Source organism: Bactrocera oleae, chromosome 3 (genome assembly GCF_042242935.1).
Source record: "Bactrocera oleae isolate idBacOlea1 chromosome 3, idBacOlea1, whole genome shotgun sequence".
Taxonomy (NCBI): domain Eukaryota; kingdom Metazoa; phylum Arthropoda; class Insecta; order Diptera; family Tephritidae; genus Bactrocera; species Bactrocera oleae.
In genome coordinates, this window is record NC_091537.1 from 53,936,596 (window position 1) to 53,948,617 (window position 12,022).

The window sequence follows — 12,022 nt, forward strand, 5'->3', positions numbered from 1 at the left end:
AAAGAATCGCACTAATGAGGGACATATAGAGCATTCCTTAGCACCCTTAGAATAGTAGAAAAGCTCACTTTAACACCAGCATTTGCCCAGATCTTAACGGTAGATACATGAGTACTCCGACTTATTATGCAAGAAATTGTATTGTTTTCGACTTCTGCCAGCTTTTTTGATATTTCAAATATTGGATTCAAATTTCAAAATCCGAATATTGCATGTACTAACTTGGTAATGCAAAAATAAAGCATAATTTTACCAATTCCCTTTTTTTAACAATTCTCTTAGACTGATTTTAGGAATCTTCCACATACATTTTAGATATATTTTTGATTTTTTAATTAGAAACAAAGATTTTAGGCATTTTAATTCTGGTAAGCAATAATTAATTCTGGAGTACGGAATGTTATATTATATATGTTGCTTATATTTAAGATTTTTGATCACGCTATTTTAAATTGTCAATCTATAAAAATTAACATAACCTTCCATATAAATTTTAGTTACATTTTTGATTTTTTCCTTGGAAACAAAGTATCGCTTGTTTTTATGTTGCCTTTGTTCAACTCCACATTTTTTAAAACGTTTTCAATTCCTGAATGAGTAGTCATACTTTTCAGGCTTCCAGGGGTTCTACTCAGTAAGGGGGCCGGTACAGGCACCCACTTATCATTCAATCGTTGAAAGGTTGTACGAAATTTATTATGCCTGTGCTGGGCTACATCTTCCCATTCCACAACTGGATAAACACAAGCATCGTTATTTTCAAATATATCCGACCACTCAGCTTGCGTTTTTTTCAAAAATGCTTGTTTTACTAAATCTATAGCAATATCTTTTTCATATTGATTTTCGGGAAATTGGCAGAGTTCAGGCAATTCCAATTTACTTTTAAAAAGTTCGAAGAACTTTGGTTCCAGAGCTCCTACTGTCATATATTTCCCATCCTTTGTTTCGTATAGATCATAAAAATATGCACCTCCATCCAACATGCTTTGACCTGATTGACTCTTCCATATGGGAAGGGAACGAGACAAAAATAACCATGAGGATAAATATGCCACTCCTTCACACATTGAGGCATCAATTACTTGTCCGCAACCAGAACGGTGGCGTTCTAAAAGTGCTAAGCAAATTCCCATTGCACATAGTAAACCTCCACCAGCAAAATCTGCCAAGATATTTAAAGGTGGAGATGGTATATTGTTGTGAGAACGCAGCATAGACAAAACACCAGAAATCCCTAGGTAGTTAATGTCATGTCCTGCTCGTTTCGCTAATGGGCCATACTGGCCAAAGCCTGTTAAACGAGCGTATATTAACCTGGGATTTTCCGTGCACAAGACATCAGGACCAAGGCCAACACTCTCCAATACACCAGGTCTAAATGGGTCAATCAGTACATCATGAACTTGAACAAGTTTTCGTGCTAGTTCACGCCCTTCTGACGTTTTCAAATCCATATTTAGAGTCGTCTTTCCATGTGTCATTACATCGAAGTTATTTGCCCAAACCTGAAATAAAAATATATATGTTTAATATATGTACGAGTATATCACAATATAAATTTTTTTAAGTACATTTATTAAATGTGGCATTACAGTATGTATGGATTCATTATTGTTAAAGTAACCGGAAAAACTTTAGAATACCGTCTCATGATTTCGTGGATAAAATGGGTATTGGCGGATAGAGATGGTCCTCCAGATTAAAAATATACATATTCATATATTCACATAGCCAATAAAGTCTGCTTTCACCCGACACATTTTTTTAAGTGAAGTAAAAACACAATGTAAATAGGTAATTCAGTTCAAATTTTCTGCATGTATTTCTTCTTTATATTCTTAAGTTCAAAGTGCAAAAACAAAAATGTATATTCCATATATATAAATAATATCAATTCACGACAAGTCCCCACCTAAGAACATTGCCAACCTCAATGGCAATGTATTTGACAGATGGTTAGCAAGAAGCTAACAGAAGAGCTTTAAACTTTGGCTGTGTTCATTATAATTCATCGTAGTTCATTACAGAACACCACATAATTTCAATGGTTTCTTGAACACTACTTCAATACAGAACTCCATTTGCTTTGAACAAAAATTGAAATAACGGTCGACACACATATGGTTTCTGTAGCATACTACAATATGTATTGTACTATATGTCCGTCTTCGCCATAACTTCGTTGCATGCCCTTTGGAACAAAAGTATCTTCCTTTTCTCTTTTGTGAATAACACCTACCAAAAAAAAACTAAATTATTATTTCGATGAACTCGTTGCAGCTACACCCGTATTCACCGACAGATACTATTTTTCAAACAACTTTCAGGTTTTGGATCCAATTAATTGCAATAGTCATGCAAACCAGGACGTATTCGTGGCAATGCCTTAACATTGATCCTTGAGATTTGTTCTAAATGGATATGGAACGAAGTTAGCAAATGCCTTCATAGAAACTCTGTGATATAGAAATGAGTTTCATTTTGAAAAAAAAAGAATAAAACTCGAAAATAATTATTGTTTGTATTTATATATTATTTTTACTCAAAACTAATTATTAAATATGATTTTTATTATTCTGGTGGGGTTTAGGAATTTTTCTAATTGCATAATTCTCCAAAATTTATTTCAAAAATATTGTTTTTAAATACTTTATGAATACCTACTTTTCCGACATATGTACTTCGTTAAATATTTTTTTATTGAAAAATATTTTTTAAGAAATTCCAAAGTATATTGATGTATTAAAATGATTAAACTTATGATTATAATTGTCCCTTAGAGCTGCATTCTTATACGTTGATAATTAGTTTTTTAGATCCATCAAACTTACAAAAGCACAAGATTATTGTTATTACACGACGAACGTTCAAATGAATTGAAGTCTACTAAACATAAGGATTCTTAATTTGAATGTTTTCCATTTCTGTAAGTATAATTTTACGAATTATTGCTCAACTAAGCATTTGAGCTATTTGAGCAATGCGCCAAATAAAGCACTAAACAGTGCTTATCAAATATGTAAAATCATAGCTATCACTTGTGTTTTTTTCCCCAATTACGGTTGACGCAATTCAGCTTCAGATTCCCCCTACTCTTGTTTGGTATTTCGAACTTCAGCTATTTCCAGTCGAAATTTCATTGGTGTTGCCAACTTAAAAAAAATTAAAAAGCTGAAAATTTTTAAACGATAAATCAAAACAATTAAATTCAGATATTGCTTGTGAAAAGAAGAAAATTTAATAAAATGAACATTAGTTTTGATTTATATTACGATTACAAAAATGTTGATTCCAATTCCATTGGAACTTCCTAACACCAAGTAAGCCATAGTTTTTTTGACTATTAAATGGCTTTTGAATAATGTTTGTTGCAGATTCATAAGTCGAAACACGGTTCCACGGTCCCATAATATTATTTTTGCTGTTTCCAAATTATAGCTTACCTCGTCCAGCTTCGGGATTTTTCTTCAGAGATTCAACAAATTTTCATCTCTTTATGTCTTTGTACAAAATAATGATTAAAATAATTTAAAATTTTATGTAAAATACTACACTAGCACAGAGTTGAAAACCGTAACACTACAACAGTTTAGCAACACTTCAACTAAACTTTTTTTTGACGGTTTGAGGTGATATCTAATTTCAAAACTTCAACTAGAATGCATTTGAGTTGAAAATCGAAATAGGGGGCTTCAATTATAATGTCAACAGCTTTCCGTAATGCATTATTCTAGAACACTGGAAAATAAGATCACGTGTGGTCGCTTGTATAACAATTCTATTCTTTATTTCTATTTCTATGCATATTATGCTATTACATTTACTTTTTTCCTTAGATCACATCATGCCCAGAAAGAAAAATACTGATGTGTAGAAGAACTTTTTTCGTTCGGCAACCAGTAAAACAGTAAAATGCAAACACTGTGAAAAAGTTTACCAATGTGGCAATGTCAGCAAGATGACCAGCCATTTGTTAAATTGTTATAGACTAACTAGACAAACTACGGAAAATAGCTGTTACTAGCACAACTGCCGGAAATGTGTCCTTACAAGATGAATCAAATCATGAAATATCACAGGATTACACTTCTGACGGATACAACTTCTATTATTATGACTACATCAGAAGTTTTAGCAGGAAAAACACTTTATCTAGACGAGCTCTTACCGAAGGTAATATTTGTTACTGGTTCCCTTTTCTCCATCGTTGAACATCCGCTGTGGGTACGATTTTTTGACGATTTGCAACCACTTTATAATTTACCATCTAGAAAAGCTATCTACACAACACATTTGGAAACTATTTATATATGGTCAGTGAAATTACAGACGAACTGAAGTCTATAAATGATTTACATTTGCCGTGTGATGGCTGGAGCAATCAGCGCAATGAATGTATCATCAACTTATTATTATTGCAAAACCCGATCCTGTTTTTGTTAAAAGCCTTAATACTCTGACAAACCGACATACAAACAAATATGTATTTCAATAGATAATCAAAGTTATAAACGTGTATAGAGGATAACATTTTTAACACTTATCGGAGATAACACAAATTATATTCAGGGAGCATTTCAGATAGTTAAAAATTCATGCACATATAATACCGCTGAGATGTTTAGCACAATACATTGAATTTCCTATGCGAAGATTGCTTAAAACTTGAACCTATTAATGCGCTTATATCGATTGCCACAGATACGATAAAAGCAAAAAAAAAGAAACCAAAGTATGAGCGCTTTATTAGCTCGGATTGTAAAAAAAGGTTCAAGTGAAACATTAAAATTGTAAGTTGTAAGGGAAAACTCGCTGAGGCAGTTACTGCACTGCGTAAAAAAGTTAAAAAAAAATCCAAATTTGCATTACAGACATTAGCAATTCACGAAGATGCCACTATTTCAGGCGAAATAAAGGGTGCGTTCGAGATGGCAATCACGGAGCAGTGTTGCAAATTTGTCAAAGTATAACGTTCTGCGTGAATTTTTGGTAACACTTGCAACAGCATCACGTTCTAATGTCTCTTTTTGCACGCAATTTATGCATATAATCGACAACACTAAATTTTTGTCAAACGCACCCAAAATCAAACTGATTGTATTTAAATTTCTGAACCATGGTAGAAAATAGTACAAAACTACTAGAATCTATAACAGATACAATTTTCAAACTTGGCGTTCAAAGATATTAAGTCTTTACAAAGAAGATATTACAAATGCTGTAGTTAGGCGAACAAATAATTGTTTGAAATCCATTCATTATGCTGCATATTTATTAAATCCAAGATTGCAAGGCATAGAATTAGAAGGAGAACACGAAGTGAATGCCATGGAGTTTATACACGACATGAGCCAATCGCACAGTATTGACGTTGGTGTTGGTTTAACCAATTATAGAGCTAAACAGGGATTATGGAACAAAACATTTATATGGAAGAAAGTCCTTGAAATGGACCCGATAATTTGGTGGAGGACTCTACAGGTCCAAATTGCTGAGTAGGGTTGAGGTACGTATTTTCCCTGCTCCCTGTACTTCAGCAGCCACTGAACGCTCTTTTAGCACATATGCGCATATACACACATAATCACAAACACAAGGCTAGCTTATGCTACTGTGGGGGTCAGCAGGTGGCGGATAGCTGAATGGCCTCCAGATATGAAGGTTAGCTGCAAATATTCAATAAGCAGTCCCCAACCAAAGCTGCAGAGATGGAGGGTATAGCCTAAAAAGCTATATCTGCCCTACGAAGTTTCTGTGATGGGGTGAATCGACACCGCCCATAAATAAGTGTCAAACCAACAAAACTCCGAAAGCGTCTGACTCAGATTGAGCGGCTTACTGCGCAGCGTCTGCCTCCAGGTTAGGAGCAGCTGAGCAAAGCGACGCGAAACACCCCACCAAAAAGGACCAAAAGGTCGCAGGGTGAAGACCTGCAAAAGGAAAAGGAGAGCGTAAGGGAAATATGCGAGATTCCAGCTAGTGTAGGGAAAATAGGAACACCAAGAAACGAAGCTTGGGTTGCAGTAAAATACAAAACCCCCAAAAACAAAAAAGCGAAGAAGGAAAATGCCAAGCTACCGCAGCCACCACGACCGGATGCTCTAGTCATAGCAAAAACTGGAGATATGTCCTACAGTGACAGACTGAGAGCGGTCAAAAAGGATGGAAACATGAAACAGCTTGGAGAAAACGTGTCGAGGATAAGAAAGACTGCCAAGGGAGAGATGTTGCTCGAGCTAAGAAGAGCACAAACAGGGAGTATTCATGAATACCGGAAGAAAATAGACAGATATTAGGAGACCAGGCGCAGACTAGAGCTCTGACTCATGAGTTAACTATTGAAATTCGCGATTTGGACGAAATCACAACGAAGGATGACATAGTCGAGGCCATTCGCTCACAAATTAAAGAACTGAATCTCTTCTGCGTCGATTTAATAAAACATGTAAAGAGGGCATACGCAGGTACACAGAAGGCGGAGATAAGTCTCCCAGTACAACAGGCAAGGCACAAACTAGGCGCACAAAAAATCAAGATTGGCTGGGTGGTATGTAAAGTTCGAGAAAAAGTAAACGTAAAAAAGTGTTACCGATGCTTTGAATTCGGGCATGTCGCAAAAACGTACACGAATCCTGACGACAGGAGTAAATGTTGCATGAAATGCGGAGAAACTGGACACTATGCGAAGGACTGTCGTAAAGAGCCACTCTGTGCCTTGTGTAAAAGCAAAGGAAGAGCGAATACGAATCATCAAATTGGGAGCCGGAGATCAAATGAACGTCGATGTTGTAATAGAATACGAGCAATACAAAAACCTGAGCTCTGATACGTGGATTTCTGATATCACCAAAAAAGCAGCAATCTGGACCTGCGGTGATAAAAATGATGCAGGACAAACCACTGACACATAAGCCCTTCTACACGAGAGTAAAAATCGGCGGAATACACTTTTACAGTTGTTACTTGCCACCAAGCCTTCCACAGTCGGTCTTCGAAAAGGTTCTCGATGAGTTGGTTGGGGATGCCCACGCAACCAAACCAAACATAATAGCAGGAGACTTCAATGCATGGGCCTTAGAATGGGGAAGCAGAAGCACAAACCAGCGAGGGCATAAGTTACTTAAAACCTTCGGGCTACTTGATATTGTCCTGCTAAACACAGGCTATAGGAACACATTCGAAAAAAATGGTCGTGGTTCTTTTATTGACATAACGTTTGCCAGTAAATCTCTGGCTCAAACGACAGAGTGGCAGGTGTGTGACACGTACACACACAGTGACCATTTCGTAATTATAATATATGTAAGCAACTGCTCCGTAAGACAAAGAAGAGGTGCGCGTGTAAAAAAGGTACAAGCTAAAGGGTGAAAGAAAACACAATCGATGAAGATTTATTCAAACTCGTATTGAATGAAGACATACCCGAATCAGAAGACACCAACGAACAGGGTAAGTTGCTTGTTCAACATATCTGCAGAGCCTGTGACGCCGCCATGATTCGAAGAAAGCAACACCCCAAACGAAAGCCAGCATACTGGTGGAATAGTGAGATCCAACAATTGCGAACAGATTGTAATAAAGCGAGGCGACAGTACCAGAGAAGTACAGGCACGGCAGGTCAAGATGGTTTACGTGAAAACTTCAAGGCCAAACGCAAGCAACTGAAAAAAGCTATTAAAAATAGCAAAGCTGCGTGTTTCAAAGAGTTATGTAACAAACTCGATGAAAATCCCTGGGGCGGTGCGTACAAGCTGGTCATGTCTAAAGTTCGAGGTACTTAAGGAAAAGCGCCAACCTGCCCAGCCCTTCTGAAAAGTGTTGTGGAAACACTCTTTCCAACACAGCCCACGCGAGAAGAAGAGCGGTTTCTCCCCGAAGAATCAGGCCACATAGTTATACCAGTAGTTACCGATATGGAGGTTATAAATGCTGCTGCACTTTTCGGCAATGCTAAAGCACCGAGGCTGGATGGCATCCCAAATCGTGCTCTGAAGATCGCACTAAAGCAAAACCCAAAATGCTTCACCCAGCTATATACGAAGTGCTTAACCGATGGTATTTTCCCAAAAATATGGAAAAAACAACGTTTGGTCTTATTACAGAAGCCAAACAAAACAGTTGGGGATGCTAGTGCATATCGACTACTGTGCATGATAGACACAATTGGGAAAAGTCTGGAGCGATTGATTTGTGAACGTCTTGAAGCACACCTGGAAGAAGTTGAAGATGGTCTATCTAGCAACCAATACGGGTTTCGCAGGAAGCGCTCGACTATCGACGCAATCAAGAAACTGACCGGAATAGCAGATAAAGCAATTGAAGGTACTAGGTGGATACATAGCACAAAAGAATGCTGCGCTTCACTTTCGACTTGAAAAATGCGTTTAATTCAGCATACTGGCCTCACATAATACGAGCCTTAGAGAACCTTAAAACTCCGGTATATTTATTGCGGAATGGAATATCTTATACGATGGAATACTGCGCCTCCCGCTACCAAAAGAAGCGAAAATATTTGGATATGATGACATTGCTGTGGCAATAGTGGCAAAAGAGCTGCACCAAATCCAAAGCGTTTGTGTAGCTACGTCTCAGAAAATTAAAAACTGGCTCGACGCGTCGAAACTTCAGCTGGCGGGGCAGAAGGCACAGTCCTGATCTCGAGCAGAAAAAAACTAGAGACCATTACTCTGAACATTGACGGGCATGAAATTAGAACTCAGCCATCTCTAAAGTACCTGGGTGTCATAATCGATACGAGACTCAAATACAAGATGCATATTGAAAAAACCTGCGAAAAGCTGCCCGAGTGATTTCGGCACTAGCGCGAATTATGGCTAACATAGGTGGACCAAATCAAGCAAGAAGGTTACTTTTAGCAAAAGCCCGCCAATCAGTTATGTTGTACGCGGCACCTGTATGGGCACAAGCGCTGACCCATAAAATATATGCCAAAATGGTGATTTCAATATTCAGACTAAGCGACATCAGAGTAGCCAGTGCATTCCGCACAGTATCGCAAGAAGCTGTTAGCATTATCTCCGGTATAATGCCACCAGATATAATGGCACTTGACGCAACGGCTTATCAAAAATGTGAAAACCTGAGTGGATAGAAAGCACGGACAAACGGACTTTTATATGACGCAATTATTAACTGGCCATGGCTGCTTTAGAGAGTACTTGTACAAGTATGGCCATGATAACGGAGTGACGTGTTCCTTTTGTGGTAATAGTAATAATGCTCTGCACATCTTTTTCTATTGCCCGAAATATAATGTGGTTAGGACCTTGCTAGAACAACAGATAGCAGAAGCCGTATCACCGGATAACTTAGTACCACATATGCTGCGGTTTGAGCAGGTGTGGCTCGCCGTAAAAGACCTGGCCGCAAAAGTTCTAATAGAGCTGAGAAGAGCAGAACGGCTGCGAAGAAATGAGAGCAATAAATGGAGTATAAGTACACTGAGATGGAAGAGCTCATAGGCTAAGCTAACCTTGCGAAGAAATACTTTACGGTAGTCCCGCAAGGTACATACGAAGCTGACGGAGTTAAGGGTTTAGCACGTAGGCGTACCGCTGCGCGAGTTAGGCATATTAAATAATATGGACCGGGCGTGGTCCCGAAAGGAGTGTACTTAGCGTACGGTATGAATCGTGCATGCTGTCACTAGTGGCAGTAACTTTCAGAAGATTCCCCCTTCGGATACAAAAAAAAAAAAAAAACACACAATCACAAACGAAATAGATTGACTATAGACAAAGCAACAAAAAAAGCTTTATCGCATAATTGGAACCTGTTACACAAACATATATATGATAACAATGACGATGATGACAATATCTACACCCAGGCAATTGTCAATTCAGTTGCGTAGCCCAATAAATGCAGAACGACCTTCAACATCTCATGGAAATACACAAGGAATATAATTTCGCCGTATTTATAATATATTTAATGACAATAGCGTCAGTGCCTAAAAACTTGGGGAAACTTTAGTATACCATCCCACTATTTCAGCGTTAGGAGAGGTATGGTTGGATAGAGAAGATACTCCAGATCACGAATATATATAATTATTGCCGCCGGAAACTTATAGTTTTCGAGATATTTGCATTTTAAGTTGAAAATTTCACAAATTTTATCTTACAATTTCTCGATTTATGGGTAATTTATATTATTTTATATGATGCACTTATTATACACTAACATTTCACTACAATGTTTCTACATAATTGTTTTATATTAATTAATTAAATATTTGCTTTAAATAAGCATTTTATTTTTACACAATTTTCGTTACATGCACAATAATAAATGGGTTCCATATTGACAGATAATAAGTGTTGCCATATCTAAAGGAATGAAAGTAATCAAAATAAATAAAATACCCAATTACCCTCTACAAAATTAACATATATGTCCAATTTATTTACAAATTCAATGACAAAACGGACAAATAGAGAAACGGTACCTTGTTTAGTTTAAACAATATCCGTTATAGGAAATAAAATTTAAAGAGAGAGAAATACCCTCTTTAACATTACTTTTTTTGATTAGATTTTCTATTTGCATTGGCGGCCTTCGGCCGCGCTTCACAAAAATAACACTGGCCAATCCAATACCACGATTGATCAAGAGAAGGGAACGATTAAAATTATGGTTCACGTATTTGGGGTTAATCCTCTATTATTAATTTTAATTCGTTTGCAAAATATAAATATATATATATATAATAGACATGGAAACACTTATTATTTGTCAATATGGAACCCATTTGTTATTGTGCATATAACAAATATTGTGCAAAAATAAAATGTTAATTTAAAGCAAATCTTAAAATAATTAATATAATATAAAATAAATATGTAGAAACATTGTAGTGAAGTGTAAGTGTATAATAAGGGCATAATATAAAAGAAAAAATTTGTGAAATTTTCAACTTAAAATGCAAATATCTCCAAAACTATAAGTTTCCGGCGGCAATAATTATATATATTCGTGATCTGGAGAATCTTCTCTATCCAACCATACCCCTCCTAACCTGAAATCGTGGGATCGTATACTAAATCCGACCCAAAAACTTTTACTTTTGTAACATTTTTTTTGCATTTGTTCTAAAAAATAAAAATAAATATTATTTTAAGATTGTGATAATTACTTTAGATACCGAAAATACCGGTCTATTGGGTTCACCTTCCGAAATCGATTCTTAACATTCAATTTCACGGTTACGTAACTAGTTTCAAGTTCTACATACCATTTTAATATCATAACAAACCGTGTGATCGCAAGTCTTACAAATATATATTTAATTATTTCCAGTACTTATTATTTATATATTTACAACTAAATATTATGTTTTCAATATATTTGTTAAAATGGCGCCTAGCGCCGTGGGTATTTATTTAAAAAAAAGTAAATAATGGACCTAATGTCCAGTGGAATAAATGTGCTAAGCAGCTGAAATATTATACGACCAGTTTGACTAAACATCGAAATAATACACACAAAATTTATTTAACGGTTGCTAATTATAACCGCACTAGATCAACGAGTGAGAGAGACAGTATTCTTAATTACTTTTTTGCTTTGTTATTTAATAAATTTGAATTACCCGTTCATGGCATTTTGATTTTATAAATAATTTTATTAACAATAAAAATTATTGACTATTTAAATTAGAATCGATTGAAATCGAAATCAGAATCGATTATTAATTAAATGTTCCCACACCTACTCCCTAACGCATCACGTAATTTTTATTATATTGGAATGTACTCTTTTCCATTTTTGGTAAAAAGCTTGGCGAATATGAATGCAAGAATAAATCAGAATCGACAATTATCTGCTAAAACCAACTAGAAAGCAAAATTCGTAGTTGCCAGAATGTTTGAATAGCGAAGTTTTGTTAACAATCTAATGTATAAGGGCTGCCGGATTGTGCAGCAAACACAGTTTTAATAAGAGTGTTGCCGTGCAAAGAGCAATTGAGCTATAAGCAATAAGTTGTAAATTC

General features: G+C 36.2%; 1 protein-coding gene and 1 long non-coding RNA gene across 2 annotated transcripts in view; one reads left to right on the top strand and one right to left on the bottom strand.

The window, feature by feature from the left end:
* Positions 1-287: 287 nt before the first annotated feature.
* Positions 288-12,022, bottom strand: part of Amacr (Alpha-methylacyl-CoA racemase) — a 55,890-nt gene continuing 44,155 nt past the window's right edge. Inside the window, exon 2 of the mRNA XM_036372660.2 lies at positions 288-1,508. Within this exon, the coding sequence (XP_036228553.2) occupies positions 498-1,508 (1,011 nt within the window). The 3' untranslated portion in view covers positions 288-497. The remainder of the gene's footprint in view (positions 1,509-12,022) is intronic.
* On the top strand, positions 3,700-4,521 carry LOC118682816 (uncharacterized). Its single transcript, XR_004978619.2, has 2 exons — positions 3,700-4,176; positions 4,275-4,521. It is a non-coding gene; the product is annotated as an uncharacterized lncRNA (long non-coding RNA).